Source organism: Mesoplodon mirus, assembly GCF_964341445.2.
Source record: "Mesoplodon mirus genome assembly, chromosome: 10".
NCBI classification, from domain to species: Eukaryota; Metazoa; Chordata; class Mammalia; order Artiodactyla; family Ziphiidae; genus Mesoplodon; species Mesoplodon mirus.
The window spans coordinates 67,627,355-67,649,273 of NC_138986.1; the positions used below are offsets into that span (position 1 = coordinate 67,627,355).

At 46.9% G+C, this 21,919-nt stretch overlaps 1 protein-coding gene across 2 annotated transcripts in view; it reads left to right on the plus strand.

Moving 5' to 3' along the window:
• LOC309811120 (gamma-aminobutyric acid receptor subunit rho-1) overlaps positions 1–18,997 on the plus strand; it is a gene marked incomplete at its 3' end in the record, with an annotated part of 32,966 nt that extends 13,969 nt beyond the window's left edge. The window contains exons 2-10 of one of the 2 annotated variants that reach the window (XM_082633702.1): positions 267–311; positions 3,011–3,117; positions 4,575–4,642; positions 5,705–5,928; positions 9,903–9,985; positions 12,516–12,656; positions 14,625–14,777; positions 17,355–17,551; positions 18,704–18,997. In XM_082633702.1, coding sequence (XP_082489828.1) covers positions 267–311; positions 3,011–3,117; positions 4,575–4,642; positions 5,705–5,928; positions 9,903–9,985; positions 12,516–12,656; positions 14,625–14,777; positions 17,355–17,551; positions 18,704–18,997 — 1,312 coding nt within the window. The remainder of the gene's footprint in view (positions 1–266; positions 312–3,010; positions 3,118–4,574; positions 4,643–5,704; positions 5,929–9,902; positions 9,986–12,515; positions 12,657–14,624; positions 14,778–17,354; positions 17,552–18,703) is intronic. The other variant, XM_082633703.1, reaches the window with a different exon arrangement.
• Positions 18,998–21,919: the final 2,922 nt, after the last annotated feature.

Genomic DNA, 21,919 nt, shown 5'->3' on the forward strand with positions numbered 1-21,919 from the left:
GGCTTGTGAGCCATGGCCGCTGAGCCTGCGCGTCTGGAGCCTGTGCTCCGCAACGGGAGAGGCCACAATAGTGTGAGGCCCACGTACCACAAAACAAACAAACAAACAAACAAAAGCTAAATTAATGCATTGCAGCTTCATAGTTTGTTTTTTTTTCTTTCACATTATATTCTGGTTAGATTTGAAGCAAATCTGGAGGGTGAGGGATGCTTTGTTGATTTGAGTACCTAGACTCTCTAGAACACCTTTATTTTTAATTTTCATGGTAAGCCTCAAAGACAGAGACCAGGAGCACACAAAGATGCCCTCAAGTAAGGCAGACACTGGCCAGAGGTGCACACACAACATCCTAAGGGGGTCTCTTCCCCACACCTCGGCTGCAGTGATTTTCAGCAGCACCCCAACCGCTGGCCAAGGGGCGGGAAGCAGAGGGTGGGACAAGAGGAAGGGGGAGTTGAAAAGAAGGAGAAGGGAGGGGGCTCCTGGCTCCAGTGGGAGAGAGAGAGGATGTGGGCGGCAATGGGGACCCCAGCTTCCTCCATTCCATCCACCAGCAGTGTAGCTCCATCCTGATTCACTTGCTCCAGTTCTTCCCCTGGGCCACTGCCTTTGCTGCCAGCACAATGATTTCCTTCCTTTAGGAGGACTCTTCCTTATTGGCTCAGAAACGACAATGGCTCCTCCCATTTGCGTTTTCACCTTAGAGTTTGAAAAGCACACGCACACGCACGATCTCATTGGCCCCTCACACCCCTGGTCAGGTCACAGAGCTTCACCTTTAATCAGGTGAGAAAACCGAGTGTCAGGGAAATAAGATGCCCATAGACACAGAGCAGGCAGGTCAGTGGAGGGCAGAGCTCTGTTTTTCTGTCTCCCAGACGTATTTCACCCCCTCCCCAAAGGACAAGGGATTTCTTCAGGAAAGCAGGTAGCAAAGGACTTTAAAGGCGGACGGAGCCAGTTATAAGGAAGGAAACTGCATGTTGAGGATGAATGCATCAGGGCCGTGGTTCTCAAAGTACTGTCTGCTGACCACCGGTAGAAGCAGCAACTGGGAACTCATTAGAGATGCAAATTCTTAGACCTCAGCCCAGACCTACTAAATCAGAAGCTATGGGGCAAAGAGAGGTTCAGGAACCTAGGTTTGAACGAGCCCTCTAGGAGATGCTGATGCGGGCCAAAGTGTGGGAAGTGTGCATCGAAAGGAAGAAGTGTGTGTGTGTGTGTTAGCCGGGAGGGCACACACACTGGTGTTGGAACAAGAAGGAACTAGGAGAGCAGTTCACTGTTTCTGTGGGTTTTAGAGATGGTGATGATGGGTAAATGAAGGCCGTGCACTGATTGGAACAGCAAAAGACTGGCAGCAACTCACATGTCCACCAATAGAGGACCGGGCGCGTGAGCGATGGTGCATCCGTGCAGTGGAACACTGCACAGTGCGAAACAGAATACGAGGCTTAGGACACTTTGCTATGGAAAAAAGAATCCAAGTCATATATAAAGAAAGAAAGAAAGGAAAAGTATAAGAGTTTATATAGGGCTTCCCTGATGACGCAGTGGTTGAGAGTCCGCCTGCCAATGCAGGGGACACGGGTTCGTGTCCCGGTCCGGGAAGATCCCACATGCCGCAGAGCGGCTGGGCCCGTGAGCCATGGCTGCTGAGCCTGTGCGTCCGGAGCCTGTGCTCCGCAACGGGAGAGGCCACAACAGTGAGAGGCCTGCGCACCACAAAAAAAAAAAAAAAGAGTTTATATAGTATGTAAACTTTGTGTATAAAAATAGGAGACCCTTTGTGACGACGTGGATGACAAATACTGTGTGATCCCACTTCTACGTGGGATCTGAAAAAACAGACTTGTAGACACAAGAGAACAGACAGGTGGTTGCCACAGGCGGGGATAGGGGGTGGATGAAATGGGTGAAAGGGATCAAAAGGTACGCGCTTCCAGTTATAAGATAAGTAAGTCCTGAGGATGTAATGTACAGCATGGTGACATAGTCAGCAATACTGTACTGTATATTTGAAAGCTGCTGAGAGTAGCTCAAAGTTTCTCATCACAAGGAAAAAACAAATCTGTGACTATGTAAGGTGATGATGTGAACTAGATTTATTGCAGTGATAATTTTACCGCAAAATATGCATGTATCAAATCATCATGTTGTACACCTAAAACTAAGACGATGTTATGTGTTAATTATATTTCAGTGAAATTGGAAAAAAGTAGGAGATCTAAGAATATATATTTGTATTTACTTGTACCTACAAGATACTCTGGACAGATAGACCAGAAACCAATAAGAGAGGTACCAGAGGATGGGGGAATGGGATGGGTGGAGGCACAGGTAAGAGGCCAACTTTTCACTGTATTTCCGTTTTAAAAAATTGTCAAACCCTGCAAATATAATGTCTATTTAGAAAAAGTGAAAATAAATTAAAATGGCCCTAGATGTGATTCAGAAGCAGAAGCACAAGAAACTGCCTCCCAGGGAGCCAGGATGATTGGCATTTGACCCAAGGGCAAGTCCATGCTCCCTCCACAGGACGGGCCAGCAGAGGCCAAAGGAGCTGGGCTCAGCCCATACCCGCCACCTCTCCCCTCCAGCTCCAACCTGCCCAAAATGGCCGAGGAGCTTTGGGTGTGTTAGACTTATTAGTAAGCCCAGGACCAGCAGTTCTCAGCCTTGGTTACCCATTAAAATCACCTGGGAAGCTTTTAAAAACACCAATGTCCAGGCCCCATTCCCAGACCACCCAAGTCAGCACCTCTAAGATGGGGCCTGGATGTTGGTATTTTTAAAGTCCCTCATTCACACTCCTAAACCCCTGTCTTGGACCTTCTGGGTGAGTTCATTTATCCAGAAAGCTGGAGAAAGGAAGAGAGGATTTCCAGCAGCTTTAAAGAAGAAATAACACATCCCATCAAACTTGTCAAGATCAAGTCTGAATGCAAATGGGTTTCATCTGGCTTAATTAGGTTATGTGATCAACCTGTTTTCTCCCCCTCTGCAGCCCAGTTCTTAAACGCAGCCCTGATATTACCAAATCACCACTGACAAAGTCAGAACAGCTCCTGAGGATAGATGACCACGATTTCAGCATGAGGCCTGGCTTTGGAGGTATGAAACATGCACTCTGGGGACTTGTCTTCTTTCTACAGGTCCTTCTGTCTGTGGGCAGAAATCAAGCCAAGGGTCCACTCAACGTTGCTCCCTGCATTCAAGTCTACCTTGGTTGTGCTTGGTGGACAAGGCCCCTGAGCCCCCAGCATCATCTGAGTACCTCCCCTGGCCGGCCTGCCCTGGGCTCTGCTGAAAGCATTCTTGGGAGGCGGCTGCTGGTTGGTGGCCAGGCCAGCCCAGCTGAGCTGTCCTCGGGCCACTGCTGACAAGGATGGCTCAGCATCGGGGAGCCCAGCAGCTGGCTGTGAGGACGGCAACGGGAAAACAGGGCAGCTGCAGCCTAAAGCTGCCTCTTGAAAATGCTCGGAAAGAACTATCTTGGACTAAATTTGTTTTTGTCTGGGAGCTGGCAGACAGAACTCTGGGTCCGTATCCAAGGGCAGAGTGTGGTCTGCTGGGTTTAATTAAATGAAAATAGTTAGAGAAAATAATGATTTAGTGCTGAGGGATGCCAAAGCCCTCTGAAGCTTAGCCTGCAGCTGCCAGATTTCAGCTTTCTTAGTGTCAAATAGGGTTTTCATCCTTATGGGTTTTTTCCCTGGAAAAAAAAATTTATTTCAGAAATCATTCTCATGCCTTTTATTTCTTCCAGGCACCTTTGCCTAAAGAATAAACAGGTTCTAGAAGGGAGTCTCTGTCCAGTCCATAATCAGCTGCTGTTGTATCCAAACCCACCTTTTGACTCTGTGATGATCTAAGTGTGTTCCAGGCCTGCCCTACACGCCTGAAAGCAGGGAGGAAAAGAGGCAACAATTTAATTCCCTTATAATACTTTCTTTCTCTTTACGAATATTGTGTTTATGGCCTAGAAACCTCCCCCAAGTCTAATGTTTTCATATCCATCCCAGTGTATCACATCCCCCATGGAAGCTACTCGGTCATGTAGCAAAGATGCAGATCTGTGGGCTTGGCTAATGTTTTGAATATGACTTTCAGCACTGATTTACCAAGCAATGCCCTTCTTATGGCCAGAGACATTGGCTTCCAAGATGAAAGAGGGTACAAAACCAGGAGGTAAATATAAAAAAATAAAATGTGTGACCTCGTGTTGAGGAGTAACTCCTTAGACGGGACCTGACTTTGATCTAGGTCTTCATCGTCCCCTTAGATGAGCATGTGTAACCAAAGACAGATGCTTCATATTAACCTAATTGTTTCAGAATCACCTGGATGATTCAGACCAAAAACATTTTTTTTCACCTTAGTTGGAATATTCCAGGGATCCAGCCCATGACTCCACCCTTTTATCTCTGGTTATCCTGGCATGTGGGACACCAACCCTTCAAATCTGACAAGACACAGAGGTTCCGGGGGAAATGCTCCTTACGCCTGTCTCGTTCACAGTCAAAGTTCAAGCGAAAAGAATAAATGCTCTTGCCGTGCCCTGTCCCCAGGCCCGGCCATTCCTGTTGGCGTGGATGTGCAGGTGGAGAGCTTGGACAGCATCTCAGAGGTCGACATGGTAAGTGCTTCTCTAACCAGAGCTGCAGACGGGGAGATTCCCACAGGGCCTATGCTGGGCCAGGAGCTCCACACACCAGAATTCACCAGGCTCCTAACTCCCCAGGTGGTGGGAATTCCCACGCTCGTTTTACAGTTCAGAGAGGTTGAGACACTTGATCAAAGCTACCCAGTTGGTATGAAACAGAGCCAGATGACAAACGTGATCTCCCCTGCCCCAGCGCCCAGGCTCTCGCCACTGGGACTGTTCTCCAGGCAAAGGCTCTCCAACACACACAGCGGGGTCCAAGGAGCCAGATACATGCTACAGCTGTGGCTTCTGTGTCTGGCTGTGAAAATGCAGAAAAAGCAAAAGTTTCCTTTGTCTTTCCTTTTTAGTGGGCTTAGATAAAAAATAGAACATTCCACAACTCCTTGACTTACAGGACTTTTTAGGGCCTTATCTTAGTTTGGGTCCTCCAAGAAGCAGACCTGAGACAAGCATTCCAGCACAAGCAGTTTATTGCAGGCGCTCCCAGGAGACACAAGAAGAGGCTGGGGACAGGGGAAGGGAAGGAAGCGGAAAGGGCCGTGCCATCCAGCCAGATCTATGTGAGACTCGGTCCCTCGGGGGTACTCCGAGTCAGCAAAGAACTCACCTCAGGGTTGTCCCGGCTGAGGGGCCGGGAGCTGGGTGACTTACCATCTCCCAACCCTTCCCCCAACTCCACTCCCTGGCTGAGGGCTGCTTCCAGAGGCTTGAACTATCTGGCATTTGGGGCTGGCCCTGTGCGTGCGTTAGGAGCCCTCAGGCTGGGGGTCTCATTGCCGGTGGTAGCAGCCTTGGCCCAGCGGAGGCGAGTGTCAGAGGATGGAGTGGGGCTCAGGTCCCCCCTCTGTAGAGCCTCTTGCTGAGTCCCCCCGCCCCAAGCAGGGTTCGAAAGCCTCCTGCGGCAGCAAACCCCAGGGACTAGAAGCAAGGCCTCCCCGGGCTCAGTTCCCTCCCCAGCATGGGGTACAGGGGGTCCTGCCATCACCCAGCTGTTCAGTGGGTGGGGTCTCCCTCTCTGCCCTCGGCCCCCAGGACTTCACGATGACCCTCTACCTGCGACACTACTGGAAGGACGAGAGGCTGTCCTTCCCGAGCACCAAAAACCTCAGCATGACGTTCGACGGCCGGCTGGTGAAGAAGATCTGGGTCCCCGACATGTTTTTCGTGCACTCCAAGCGCTCCTTCATCCACGACACCACCACGGACAACGTGATGCTGCGGGTCCAGCCCGACGGCACGGTGCTCTACAGCCTCAGGTGAGCCCTTCCCGGCCTCCTCTGGGCCCCTTTCCCTCGAGTCCTCTCACTCCTGAAGCTGGGAGGAAGGGAGAACTTGTCAGCCAAGAGCATCACTGGTCCCACCACGGCAGCTTTGCTTTTACCTTTTTTTTTGGCCACGCCGCGTGGCTTGTGGGATTTTAGTTCCCGAGCAGGGATGGAACGGCTGCCCCCTGCAGTCGAAGCGGAGTCGTAACCATGGACCGCCAGGGAATTCTGCTTTTTGGCTTTGAACAACTTAGCTTCTAACTTTCCAGGAGCTGCCGACTTCTCAACATCAAGAAAACCTAACTCTACACATGAGTCAACGTTTATTTATTTATTTATCTATCTATCTTTGGCTGCGTTGGGTCTTCGTTGCTGCGCGTGGGCTCTCTCTAGCTGTGGCGAAGGGGGGCTACTCTTCATTGGGCTCAGTAGTTGTAGCACGCAGGCTCAGTAATGGTGGCGCACGGGCTTAGTTGCTCCGTAGCATGTGGGATCTTCTCGGACCAGGGCGCGAACCCGTGTCCCCTGCATTGGCAGGCGGATTCTTAACCACTGTGTCACCAGGGAAGCCCCAGAGTAAACATTTCAAAGAATTATTTCATTTTGCAAATACAGTTGGGGAAATTTCTCAGGCTGATGCTTATGATTTATGCCCTATTCAAGTTCAATTTCAAACGTTTAATGAAAGTTTTATTTCTCTAGTAGGGGCAGAGAAGTAGCTAACTTATTCTTCTCCAAGACCTGCCTCCTTCAACTCCTCCGATTCCCAATTTCCGATGTGCAATTTTGGTTTAGAAGAAAACTTGTTTACCTTGCCTGGCCAGCTCAGGCTTGTTTTTTGTCCCTTCTCCCTGGTGTTCTCCTTGAGAAACTATGGGGATCTTGGGCCGCTTGATGATATTAAATGGTATTTTGAGCATCACTTTGAAAACACAAAGAATAAAATCTTCTCTTCTCACAAGCTTAGATACCTTAGAAATGTTTATTTTATTATTTATTTATTTATTTATTAAAGTATAGCTGATTTACAATATTACATTACTTTCAGGTGTACAACATAGTCATTCAATATTTTTATAGTCTATACTCCATTTACAGTTATTAGAAAATATTGGCTCTATTCCCTATACTGTGCAGTAGCCTTAGAAATGTTTAATTGCTCATCAAGCACTGACCTGGGGAAGCTTTCCTTAAGCACAGGCATGCAGTGGGGCTTTCCCTGTACGCCCAATTTAGAAACTTGTGGTGCCCGCCTCCCCCTGGGAGGGCGTGTGGAGATGAGCTGCAGGCCTTCACAGAGAAGCGACTCAGCTACTGGCTAAGATTTACTCCTTCTGTGCTATGCTGATGGTACATTTCAGTTTTACACACTTGGTTTTGGTAAAGCTGAATCCACACACCAGTGTCTACGTAGTGGGTGTCTGCGTGGATGCAGTGTATCTTTAGAGTCAGAGATGGCAGTGTCGAAGCTGAATTTCTGCCCCCATCTCCCAAAGGGATATTTATAATAGTCCTTCATTACTCATGCTGGCTTGGAATCTAAGCAGTTAGATACCAGGCTCAGAGCAGGGTTATGGGGTATTCCTCTGCAGGGCCTGAAATACCTCCTCTCACAGGAGTACCCAGGTGGCTCAAGGGTGTGCAACCTCTTCCCCAAGCCACGTTGGGTTGATTCTCCCAGGAGTCCTCACATTTGAGGCAGCTGCCAAGACATCTTCAGCTCAAAAACCACCAACAAAATAACACGATCTAATAACACCAGGGATTCAGAGGACTAGACCAAAACACCAGGTAGCTTGAAAAACCAATTCCATGGCTCTTGAATTCCCAGTCAGCTTCAAGATATGAGAGTCAGTGATTGTGGGAGGAAGAGATGTTTTGGGGGAGAGCTGGGGGCACTGCATGAGCGGGCCTGCAGTGGGACCACGGGGACCACTTGGAGAGCTTGGAGCATGTGTGCCTACTGTTGGGGGACACTGCAGTTAGTGGGCGACAGAAGAGCTACCTAACCACCTAGGGGCAGAGCCAGGTGGGCTCGGTCTGCACTCCCAGCGTTGTTGGGAGTAGTTCAGTGTGTGTGGGATGGACAGTGGGTGAGCCAAGAGCTGGTATGGGAGATGCAGCTGAAGGATGCAGGTGGCCAGCGGTGGGAATGAAGGACACAGAAAAGAAAGTCTCCGCTTCAGCTGCGTAGCAGGCCCAGAGAGCTTGAAGCCACCCTCACCAGAGAACTGTCCTGCTCTCCCCCCACCCTCACTTCCACCCGCGTAGGTAGGAGGTGACCAGAGATGGGCAGACACTGACCACTCACATGCCAGCCCTGCCTTAGCTGGGGAGGGGGAGCGGAAGTCTCGATGTGAATGAAATGTGAAGTGTTGATTAATATCTCGGACCAAAATTCTTTTAATTTCGGAAGTGAGATGTGTTTTGTTACTTCTGAGGGTTTTGACTGCCTGTCACATGAGAGTAAGCAGGAAAATCACAGGACCTGGCAAGTTTTCATCCCAGACAAGGGACGATCCTCCCACTGGAACAACGTAAAGGGACTTGGGGGAAGCATAATAATAAACACGGGTGAGATCACACCACACACTGCGCTTGTTCAGTGCGTGGGCTACAAGTGGAAAAGCATCAAGTCAGGGTGCCAAGAACCAGTCTGATGATGTCTGTGGTTCTGGAAACATCTGTTCCTGTACCTACTCATACAGAGGGTAGAGCTATTTAATCCTTTTGTTCACAGCAAAAACTGCCTGCCTTTGACATGTCATGTCCCCAAAGTGTGCCACAAGCGTCTCCAAGCTTAGTTCCTAGTTTCTTTCTTGCTGGTGATGCTATCAGGTGTGGTTATCTGGTGATGTGTCCAGAGAAATGGGAGGCTGGCTACCCACTAGGTGTCCAAGTCAGGGGCCAGCCTGACAACCCCCAAAAAACATCCTGTATATCAGTATTTCTAGGGGAGCTAAGATGACCCAGCTGTTAACCATACAGAAACCCTCCCAGAACACAACCATGCCAACACTCAAATGGAATGAGGAAAATAAGGTGAATATATGGATAATTAATTTCTTCAAGAAAGCTCTTTTCCTTGAAATTTCCATTTACAAGTGAATTTTTTTCCTTTTTGGCCGTGAATTATCCAGATAATGTTTACAACTTACACATAACCAATTTTCTGTGGTTGAAGGGAAAATAGTATGTTCACTAGCCAATGACTGTCAATCTTAACCTGCCGTGGAATTCCACACTGGGCGGGAGATCTTTCTTCCATGACTGACAATCTGTATTTGCTTCTTCTCTGATGCAGAATCTTACTTTCCTGTGTAAACTCTGAAACAAAACCATTAGATGCCAACAAGTGCTTGCATGCTGATACCGTAAGATCTTCCAGTGTTTTTCCATTACTGTGATCTCCATGGAATTACCCATTAAAAACACCTGCATCCACTAGTAGATGTTATTATCAATATAGAAATATCAACATTGTAAAAAAAAAAAAGTGCCAATCTGGCTACTGGCATAAGTACTTCATGAATATTATTTCTAAGACACTGGACACAAATATTGAATATCTATAAAATCAGTAAAAGAAGAATTTGAATGATCTGAAACAGGAGAGCAATATATGCTCCTATGGTTTAAGAAACCATATCAGATGAGTTGTGATTTCACATTGTTTTATCAAATGAGACCATTGCTTCACTACAATGCTTGCATGTGATGGGAGTTTAGTGCAGTCATTGTTTTCCCCACACTGACCCTGGGCTTAAACGTAAACACCCAAGAGTACTCCAGTGTGGGTATCACACATAAGATGCTTGGTTCTCTAAATGCTGGCATGCTGCTTCTGAATTACAAGAAGGAGGCAGTTGTATTGGGAGGAAGCAGCGGGCTTTCTGCTTGTTTTATCGTTTTGCACTTGTACTTTGCAGCCTCTGCACACCTGGATTCTGTCTTTTTGTTTCTAGGGTTACAGTGACCGCCATGTGCAACATGGACTTCAGCCGGTTTCCCCTGGACACACAAACGTGCTCGCTCGAAATTGAAAGCTGTGAGTAGGCTTGTGCCCAGATATCCACACACACATCTGAAGTTACTCTAAACACCTCTGACCCTCAACAGGAGCAGGACGTGTTCCTAATCTGTGCCTATGCTTTTAAAATGACTTTTTAGATAGAAGCGAAGTCTCGGGTAAGTTTGAAAATCGGAAACAAATTTGGGACTCAAACCTTCTATTCCCATAACTGACGCTTTTTTTTTTTTTTTTTTGCTGTACGCGGGCCTCTCACTGTTGTGGCCTCTCCCGTTGCGGAGCACAGGCTCCGGACGCACAGGCTCAGCGGCCATGGCTCACGGGCCCAGCCGCTCCGCGGCATATGGGATCCTCCCAGACCGGGGCACGAACCCGTATCCCCTGCATCGGCAGGCGGACTCTCAACCAGTGCGCCACCAGGGAGGCCCATAACTGACGCTTTTAATGCCCATGGCAATGGCTTTGAACTTTGGTGCTGTGGAACCTAGATGCTTCCCAGTTCGCCGGGGCAAGAGCTCGGGGTGGGGGAGCAAAGGACTCAGCAAGTGTGGGTCTCCTTTCAAGCCCCCCAGCCCAGCACTCACACACGCAGGCCACCAGAAAGTTCCTTTTGGATCTGTTTTATTGCTCTTCTGAATAAGATTTCCACTGAGGAAAGAATTTCCTGGCAAAAACAAGTTTGGCAGCAGTTGCCCCAGGGGACAGCCATTGTGAGTGCAGGTGGTGGTTGAGATGCTCAGGTACAACTAAGGGACCTCGGGAAACTTACACACACACACACACACACACACACATACACACACACATACACACACGCCCTGGAAAGTTAAACACCAGCCCCAGGAACAGCAAGGCTGCAGCAGCATCCAGGACTAGCCGCTGGCATCTCTAGCTCTCTGCGAACCTGCCCCCGTGCTCCAATCTCTGCCAAAACGTTTCCTCTGATGGGCACAGTCTGGACCCTCCCATGACTCCCATCCCTATACTTCTCCCGAACCAACACACACCCACTGGCACGTCTCGGCCTGTGTCAAAGTCCCGTAAGGAGTCATGTTGGCCCAGGGCACCTTGGTAAGCCTCCCCAGGCGGTGGTGGTGCAGCAGGGGTCCCCTGGCTCCAGTCATCCAGGGCCGAGGAGGACCCCCATGTAGCAGGGGCCGCATGGACAGCTCTGCAGGGCACTCAGTGTGGGATCAGGGGGAATAAACCCCAGGACCAAGGGGGTGGCTGCTCCCTGCACCACCGCTTTCCACCTGCTCTGTCCTTTAATCCTCCCAAGCTCCCTGTGAGAAAATTACGGTGATCTCTATTACACAGAGGAGCGGCGTAACAGAGGGAAGGACTAATCGTTGGCTCCAGAACCTTGCTTTCCCCACAATACCCAGGCAGCGGCATCTGTCAGGGTTCCACCAGAGAAGCAGAACCATAGGAGATACACAGGGAGAGAGTTAGTACAGGGGACCGGAGCATAGGGCTCGGCGAGCACCTGCAAGGTAGGCCCTGGGGAAGGGCAGGCCGGGGACCCTCGGGCAGGAGCCCACCCTGTTGCCCACAGGTGGAATGTCTTCTTCCTCGGGGAAACCTCAGATCTGCTCTTAAGGCCTTTCAACTGATTGGATCAGGCCCACCCAGATTAATCTGGATCATCGCCTTTACTTCACATGAACTGGTGGTTGTGGATGTCACAACTATGAAGCATCTTCCCAGCAGCACCTGGATGAGTGTCGGATTGAATCACTGGGTTCTTACTATAGCCTGGCCAAGGGGACACGTGAAAGCAGCCATCACACAGGTCAAGGGTTAGAGGCAGAATACAAGAGGAATAAAATAGAGCCTCAGGGAGCCCCAGAAAGAACTGTTCACACACGAGCACACTGGACCGGGAACCCCTGAGGGTTCTATCCCAGTTTTGCCCACGCAGCAGGTAGGTCTGCTTGGCTGGGGTAGGTGGTGTGCTCAGCTAAGTGGGCAGGGTGGGGAAGTGTAGCGCCAGAGGGGAAGCAGTCCTCAGGGGAATCGCTTTGATTCTACCCTGGGCAGGAGCAACTGGAAGCCTGAAGAGAAGGGACTTGTTCTGCTGCATCTCTTTATGGGTCCTTTCTTGCTAGAATGCGGCCCTTATTACTTGAGAGAGTGTTTAAAGGTATTTGCCATCAATAATGCATCGTCACCCTTTGAAAGAAGAAAGGTCTACATCACCCATGGTTTAGAAAGCTGACCATATGAAATGTTGCCGCTGTTTAACCTGCAAAAAAAATTTTTTAGAAGCGCAAATTGTAGTTTCTGGTCTACAAATATAGCAATTTCATCTGGTTTAAGGCTGAACTGAGGGGTGAGCACTTTTGCAGCAATGATCATTTAGGCCTGAGAGCTCTGCCCTGATGACTTTTGGAAGGCTGAGGAGAATTAGATTTGTCTTTTTGGATTTACTTTTGCTTCCTTGAGACTGCAGTTTGTTTATTCAGACGATCTTATCCCAATCCCCACAGAGCCTCACAGACAGGCTCGCCATCTTTCCTGGCGTCTGACGCTGTCTCTGTCTTTTCAGATGCCTACACGGAAGACGACCTCATGCTGTACTGGAAGAAAGGCAATGACTCTTTAAAGACAGATGAGCGGATCTCACTCTCCCAGTTCCTCATCCAGGAGTTCCACACCACCACCAAACTGGCCTTCTACAGCAGCACAGGTGGGGGCGGGGCTCAGGGAGGGGCGGGACTAAGAGAGGGGCGGGGCATCCTCCATCTCGGGAAGCCTGTGAATTTGTTGTCAAGTGAGCAGAGCCTGTGCCACTTGGATGTGAAACCAAGGATCTGGACTTCGAGATCAGGTCTAGAGGGTGGTGAGCATTGGGTGGGGGTGATTTTTTGATACCTCCAAAGCATCAGAAGTGATAACCTAGAAAATGCTGGTAAGGGCTCCAACATAAGCCCCGTGGGGAGGTCTATTTGAGACGACGGCATCGCCAGTTTAGCAGCGGGAATCTCACCCTGTTATAACTCCCAGAGCGCCCTCTCCTATGGGCAAGAAATAGTCCAATTTCAGGTTTATTGTTTTCCGTTCACGTTCTCTTGGCTTCAGCCCCTTTGAGTGCTTCTCTCTTAACCAGTCCCCTCCTACTATACTGCTTGCACGAGCCCTCTTATGACCCTTTTGGTGAGCCACGGTGCAGGAACTACTGGTCATTGGTCATTCTCTGTGGGCAGTGTGGTTGCTTTCTGAACCAAGGGCCTGGGCAAGCTTGCCAACCTTCCACCGCACCAACGTTGCCTGAGGGCAGGCGCTGTGGTCTTCCTCTTGGCAGCTGAGGTTACAGCTGAGCTTCACTCTCTCCAACCCTTGCCTCTTTCTTGACCAATTACCTTTCAGGCTGATTTTGCTCTAATCTTTATGCAGTTTCTGTTGCTAAAACATCGCATGGTTGACTACCCAGAGAAGTGCCACCGTTTGAGTCTCTCTGATCTGTAACAGAGGGCACTGCTCCCTTCCAACATGTGGCGATCCCACGTCTCTTATCTTTTGCATACATCACCCACCAGTCTTGGTCCTTTGGGGGATCCCCCATTCCTTCGACTCTTAGCATTTTGACCTTCCTCCTTGCGTGAGTCCATTTCAGGCTGCTATAACAAAGTACCATAGACTGGGTAGCTTCCAAACAACAGAAATTTATTTCACACAGTTCTGGAGGCTGGGAAGTCCAAAATCAAGGTCCCGGCAGATTCAGTGTCTGATGAGAGCTCGCTCCCTCGTTCAGAGACTCTCTGTGTCCTCACGTGGGGGAAGAGGCGAGGGAGCTCTCCGAGACACACGTTATAAGGGCACCAATCCCATTCATGATGTAATCACCTCCCAAAGGCCCCACCTCCAAATACCATCACATAGAGGTTAGGTTTCAACACACGAATTTGAGAAGGACACAGGCAGTCTGTAAGCACCTCCACAGTCACTTTCTGGAGCTGTTATAATTATAACCATTGCACTAAAATGGTCCTGGATGCCAAGTTTTCTAGTTAATGTTGCCAAGTCCCCATTTTATTTTCAGCCCTCATCATGTCAAATTTATCCTGCCTTTTCCTCTCCTTCCACCATTCTCCTGTTCCTTTCAACTCCTCCCTGTAAGTTTTCCTTGTAAAGAACAACAGGGTGGAGCTAAAGCATAGCCTAAATGCATCGTTGTAGTTAGCTTGGTATGTTAACTTCAAACGTATTTTCCCCCATAAGAAATCCAACGGGCGTTGTTAAATCCGTACATCTCAAGCTTTAACGTGTACAGGAATCATGTGGGGAGGAGTGTTAAAAGGAGATTCTGAGTCAGTAGGATCTGGGCCGGGGCCCGAGAGTCTGCATTTCCAACAAGCAACCAAGTGATGGCGGTACTGCCGGGCCCTGTGCCGTAGTTTGAGTAACGAGTCTTCAGTGGCCTGGTTCCCTTTACGTACAGAATGAGGGCCAGAATTCCTTGAGATGGACTCACCCATGCGGTATGAGTTATCGTATAATCACTCTGTTCCATGGTTTTTCTCACTTTCCCTTTATAAAGGTAGGGTAAGTTTCCAGGGAAGTGTCTAAGGCATTTATGATTCTCTGAATCAAGTTTGTCCTATGAAGGAGCTGAGTGGCTCTGCTGTGTGTTCTCTTTTCTTCCTGTGTCCCCCAGGCTGGTACAACCGTCTCTACATTAACTTCACGTTGCGTCGCCACATCTTCTTCTTCTTGCTGCAAACCTACTTTCCTGCCACCCTGATGGTCATGCTGTCCTGGGTGTCCTTCTGGATCGACCGCAGAGCTGTGCCCGCCAGAGTCCCTTTAGGTAAGAAACCTCTCAAGTGAACATTCCAGATATCTGAAAATACAAGTACTTCCTCCCAGATAAAACCATTCTTTCCAAATTGGCCCTGAACCCTTGTTGGTATTTTAACTTGGAAAAACTTTGTTATTCATTCACAGGTAAAATGCCACTCTTAAGAATCTATGTAGCAGGAACTTCCTGGTGGTCCAATGGCTAGGACTCTGTGCTTTCATGGCTGAGGGCCTGGCTTCCATCCCTGGTCTGGGAACTAAGATCCCCAAAGCATTGAGGCCAAAAAAGAAAAAAAAAAAAAACCTATGCAGCAAAGCTCTTTCTAGGTCCCCATAGGTTCTCATGTAAACAACTCATCTTTAATCTTGTTAGAGCTGAGTTCTGGGGTGGGTGGTCCTGGCCTGTGGTGCTTTCTCTGCCCACCTGCCTAAGAAAGTCACATTCTGTAACGGGGTTTCTCCAAAGGTGGCCCAAGGGATTTTTGTGACAGTCTCTGGGGAACTTGTTTAAAATGAAGAATCCGGGGTCCCATCTACATGTACAGGATCAGAAGCTCTGAGAGAGGACCAGGAATTTGCATTTTAAACAAGCTCCCCCAGTAATTTTTTTTTTCTGTAAATGTTTTATATTTTGATTTGTATGGTAGTTATAGAAATATATAAATTCATTGAGCTCAATATTTAGGATTTATGCACTTTATTGTAAGCAAATTATTCTTCAATTTATCTCTCCTTTTTAAAAAATTTATTTTATTTATTTTCTTTTGGCTGCATTGGGTCTTCATTGCTGCGCGCAGCTTTCTCTAGTTGCTTTCTCTAGTTGTGGCGAGCGGGGGCTACTCTTCGTTGTGGTGCGTGGGCTTCCCATCATGGTGGCTTCTCGTTGCGGAGCTTGGGCTCTAGGCGCGTGGGCTTCAGTAGTTGTGGCACGTGGGCTCAGTAGCTGTGGCTCGAGGGGTCCAGAGCGCAGACTCAGTAGTTGTGGCGCATGGGCTTAGTTGCTCCGCGGCATGTGGGATCTTCCCGGACCAGGCCTCGAACCCCTGTCCCCTGCATTGGCAGGCGGTTTCTTAACCACTGCGCCACCAGAGGAGTCCCACATTCTTCAATTTAAAGTCAGAAAACTAACCAGATTTTAGGAAGTCTTGCTTTTTAAATTGCTTGTCCCGATTTCTTTTTTTATTATTATTTTTCCACTTTCTTGCGCATCTATTACCTTTTCCTGTCCTGACTGGTTTTCTCTTCTTATTCATTGATCTGTCGATCAAGTCTTCATGATCTTTTGCCTTGGTTCACAGAGATAAAAACACCTTATCATTGGTGTCTGTCACTGCTTTCAATCCATAAGGTAACATAGTAACAGCTAATACTAATTGTGAAGTATTGGGCTGTTTTACATACATTATCCCACTTAATTCGCATAAAAAAAGCTCATGAACTAGCTATTATTATCATTGTTTTACTGCCCACCCCCCTACCCCGCCCCCGTAATTCCTATACATACTCAAGTCTGAGAATTCCTACTCTACAAGCCTTCCATCAACAGCTATTTGCTATCAACTCTCTTCCCCGCTTTAAATATCGCACCCACTCCACACATGGCATCATTGCTAATACGTCCAGGAGCTTCAAGGGAGAGATGACTCACCAGGTTTTAGTGAAATAGGATTGGCGCTGGCCCTTAAGATGACCCCAATCCGCTGTGATTTGGTGTTTGCCAAGCAAATGTTCTGAGCTTAATTTGAAATCTTGGGAAATTTCCACTGACAGATGCCCTGGCCTTTAACGGTTGTTCTGTAGCTTGAACAGTTACTGTGCTCAGTAAGTAAACATTCTAGTTTAAAAAATCTGTTTCCCATAAATGAGGTTAACACCATTCTTGGTAAAATTGACTGAGTCCTCAAGTCAACACGGCAGAATGCGTAGCCAGGTGCAGCATAGTGGGATGGGGCTCTGCCAGAGGTGCCCTGACAGCTGGTAATATAGGCCCAGGACTGCCAGATTCTACACCAGCAACAAGGGCACAAAGATTAAAATAAAACGTGTACCTTTTTTCCCTTTTTTGGAGAAGGAGTTACAAGAAATATACGTACCTGCTCATATATGCAATCTTTGTTTTTTTATTCATTTATTTGTATTTTATTTATTTATTTTTTGGCCGTGCCCCGCGACTTGCAGGATCTCAGTTCCCCGACCAGGGATTGAATCCGGTCAGGGCAGTGATAGCCCGGAATCCTTAGCATTAGGCCACCAGGGAACTTCCCTGCAATCTTTGTTTTGAGCAATTGAATGGAAAGACCCTGCCAACCTGTCAGGGTCTCTCAGCCGAAGAACAGCATGATGCAAAGGCTGTGATGAAGATGCAGGGATACAGAGCCGGGAGAGGGTGAGCATGGGGGATGGAGAAACAGGAGAAGCTTCATAAAAGCTAAAACTGGAAACGTGAGCAGGTGTCTGTTAAACAGAGGGGGCAGGGATGGAGACATTCTAGGCTAGAGGAGCAGCTGGGAGAGAGAACAGAGGCACGAAGCCATCCAGTGGGTTTGGTGAAAGACAAACCCATGCTTCTTTCTCACTGTGTCTGCAGGGATCACCACGGTGCTGACCATGTCCACCATCATCACGGGAGTGAACGCCTCCATGCCCCGCGTGTCCTACGTCAAGGCCGTGGACATCTACCTCTGGGTCAGCTTCGTGTTCGTGTTCCTCTCGGTGCTGGAGTACGCGGCTGTCAACTACCTGACCACCGTGCAGGAGCGGAGAGAACGGAAGCTGCAGGAGAAGGTGACTTTACCGTGAGCTCGAGTGTCTGCCCTGGAATGCGGGCCTGGACCAGCTCTGGACCCTGGGCAGGTCCGACCTCCTCTGTAAAATGGGACAATGACAACCCCTCCTCCACCTACTTCATGGGTTGGTGTGAAGAGCAAACAGAAACGGTGTGAAATTTACTCTGGGCTACTTCTTTCATTCATTCAAATATTTATTTGGCACCTACCGTATACCAGGAGCTGCTAAGCCAAGTTAACTAAGACGTGGTCCCTTTAATCTTGGTGGTGTTGGTAGTTTAGTGATAAAAATAAATGGTAGTTCAACACGGTGGAACAAATGATTTATGAACATAGAGGTGTCATAAAAGAAGCTTCCAGGAATTTCTCCAAGACATTCTTTTTAATAGTGGTATAATAATAAATGGCTTGGATGTAACATGATTTATTCCCATATTAATGGGCAGTATATTGTTTCCATTTTTTGCCACTATAATAAATGCTTCAATAAACATTATATATATAAATATATATACATATACATATAATATATATATTATACATATATATTTATATATATAAAAGCTTCCAGGGAAACATATCCTCCATTCTAGGAAATTTTCCTCCACATGTGACCTCATACATCTCCCATCACTTCCCAGATCATCTTCCCTCCTACCTGGTTTCCCTTTCGTCCTCCTGTCTGCAATTCAATGGTTATCTCCTCCAGAAAACTCCAGCTACATAAGAGGAACTATCCCCACAATGCCACACCTTTCAAATTCCCCCCATCCCTCCCCCCGCCACCCTGCTGCTCTCTCTCTCTCTCTCTCTCTCTCTCTCACACACACACACACACACACATACACATGCATGCATGCAATAATTGTAAACATTTTTATCAGGGCTCATATCAGTTTATGATCTCATGGAGAACATGCCCATTATCTGATCATGAACCTTCTTGTGGGTCCCTGATATGACGTGGTTTCCTAACAGTTGATGGGTTACCTGCTGTTCTAGAATGTTTCCTGTGCCACCACCATTATTCCCCCAACCCCATAATAGAAACTAGAAAAAGGCAATGCTCTCCACTAGGCAGCTTCTTTGGAAGGGCTTCTGAGAGAGGATGCTGAGCTCACATCCCAATGTGCGTTTGCTGTGTCCGCAGCTTCCCTGCACCTGCGGGTTGCCTCAGCCACACGCGGTCCTGCTGGACGGCAGCTACAGTGACGGGGAGGTGAACGACCTGGGCAACTACACGCCCGAGAACAGAGACAAGCCAGACAGGATGATGGTGCAGCTGACGCTGGCCTCGGAGAGGAGCTCCCCGCAGAGGAAAAGCCAGAGGAGCAGCTACGTGAGCATGAAGATTGACACTCATGCCATTGATAAATACTCCAGAATCATTTTTCCAGCTGCATACATCTTATTCAATTTAATATACTGGTCGATTTTCTCATAAATGCCTGTAATTCTATAAATTTCACATTTTTCTGTATGTACTACAGAAATACCTGAATGATGAAAAATAATTTAAGGTTATGATGAAAAGAAAGTTCACAGTACCCACCCTTCTCCATCTTTCCAAAACTACACTGACAAGACACTTACTGGTTTAATTTGCACTTACTGACCACCTATTGTGTACACAGCATTATACTCAGTGCTGCAGGTATAGACACCCATAGCAACTGATGATAGTTGTTACTGAGATCTCCTAGAAAAGCACGCTGCCAGTGAGGTGGGCACACTGTGGTTCAACCTCTTTTAGACCCTAAATGCTTATTCATATGAACCATGTCCCTTAGGTGAGTGTCATTCTATTCTCTGGACCAAGTGGAACTGGGAAGCACCTAAAGTTCATTTACATGGAACATACACGTACCTAAACCCCACTTTGATCAAAATTCGTACTTCAGTTTATAGCCTCTTACCTATTTTATATGCATCTCCTCGTGTTGATTTCAATACAAGGCAATAATAATATTCCTCCTTTTATTTACCTCTTGTGGTTCCTGAGGTTTTACCTTTTCACCAGAAAAGCTCTTTTGATTGGGTGCAATGGCTTCTGATTTGGGTAGGAAATTTCCCTGGTAGGGAAACTTTGAAGAAGAGAGTATATGCAGGCATTTTGTCAGTTTTGTCATAGAGGTAACTAGCCTAGAAAACTTGTGTGTAAGTGTTCCCTGTTTAATAGTTACTGCTTCATGGATCTCCACCTTGGAGCATGTCCCAGTTCAAAGTGAAATCAGTAATGTGATATCTTCACTGAGGAACTTGGGAATAGACTGATTTTTTTCTGCATAAACTTTTCAAGGAAATGCATAATTTGGGACTACCTGTAACTCTTTAGGATGAGAAATACACGGTTTCTGAATTTTAAAAAAAGAAATGGGAGCACATCACTGGTCATCTCCATTTATACTCAGAGAATACCAGCATCTTCTGTGAACCAGAAAACAATGGCCACTGATGTAAGAGCATGGGATAAAGGAGAGTGTTCTAATCTGATGTATTATTTAAAAAACAAATAGCTATTCATACCATATATCTACAGGATCAACCCCTACCAAACTTATCGCAACAGCATTTGTTTGAAACTCAACTAAATTCTGTACACAGTAATGCCATTTTTCTTCCAAAGTTAATTTGACTGATCTCTATACTAAATAATATCATGTTATTTCTTAATGAGGGCTATACTTTAATCTTTAAAAAGACCCAAATTTGCAGAAAGCCTAATTACAAAGCAATCTCCCATTTCTTCCAATAAAAGCTCATCAAAAAAAAAAAAGAAAGATTTTTTAGCAAACGCTAGTAGAAAAACGTAAAGGAATATAGATGAAGTAGTTGAACGTCAACTTTTAATATTAAAAAATATTTTTAGAACATTACCTTTTTCATGCTTATTTTATGAAACAATTTCAATCAAACTTCACAAACATCTTTGCCACTTGCTTTGTCCTCATGAGCAAGGCCACTTTAAACCATCTGGCAGGTTTCTGGGGCACGTAATCTGAACTTCCATCTACCCCATTTACAAAACTCCACCATTCAAATCAACAAATAGGATGCTGTATTAGTCTGCTCAGGCCGCCAGAGCAAAGTACCATTGACTGGGTGGCTTAATCAACAGAAATTTATTTTCTTTCAGTTCTGGAGGCTGCAAGTCCGAGATCAAGGTGTCAGCAGGTTTGGTTTCTCCTGAGGCCTCTTACCTTGGCTGGCAGACAGCTGCCTTCTTGCTGTGTCTTCACATGGCTTTTTTCTCTGAATACATGCATCCCTGGTGTCGCTTCCTTTTCTTTTAGGGACAGTAGTCATGCTGGATTAGAGCCCAGCCCTTATAATCTCATTTAGCCTAAATTACCTCTTTAAAGGCCCTATCTTTAAATAAGTCGCACTGGGGGGTGAGGGCTTCAACATACGAATTTGGGGAGGACACAATTCAGCCCATAACAGATGCCCATGGGAATTATTCAGCTGCATAATAGTATATCCAGTGCATCTTACAGGTATTTACTCTTGATCTTTGCAACATAATCACATATTGTTTTTTAAACTTATCTTTAAAAGGCTTGTTTACATTGATATCCATACTAGTGATTATGAAGAATAAGTTATTAAATTCATGTTGTTTCTTTGCTATCTTTTCTAGCAATTCTCCCAGGTGACCTCTACAAGCATTTAAAAGTAGCATCGACTGAGGTGATTTCCATGGTAATGTTTTCCCAAGACAGTACTTTGCTCTCAAAGCTATGTAACTGAGAGAGAACTCTGTAATTTGACTCTGTAAAGACCCAAATACAAAGCAACTCTCTTTTCTGATAATTTTGGAGAAAACCTCGCCTTATATGTGGGCACCTATAGTACTTAATAAACTTTTGCTGGCATGACTGGAGGGTAGGAAGACTTGGTTAATGATATTGTCTGGTTAATATGCAGGTACCATATGGCCATATTGAATAATTAATTTTTAAAGAGTTAAAATACTGTAAAATACACTTGACTAAAACGATATCAAAAATAATTTATTCTCGGGGCTTCCCTGGTGGCGCAGTGGTTGAGAGTCTGCCTGCCGATGCAGGGGACACGGGTTCAAGCCCTGGTCTGGGAAGATCCCACATGCCGCGGAGCGACTGGGCCTGTGAGCCACAATTACTGAGCCTGCGCGTCTGGAGCCTGTGCTCCGCAACGAGAGAGGCCGCGATAGTGAGAGGCCCGCGCACCGCGATGAAGAGTGGCCCCCGCTTGCCACAATGAGAGAAAGCCCTCGCACAGAAACGAAGACCCAACACAGCCATAAATAAATAAAGCAAACTGTCAACAAGTAAAAGTAAACACTATTATAAAAAAATAATAATAATAATAATAATAATTTATT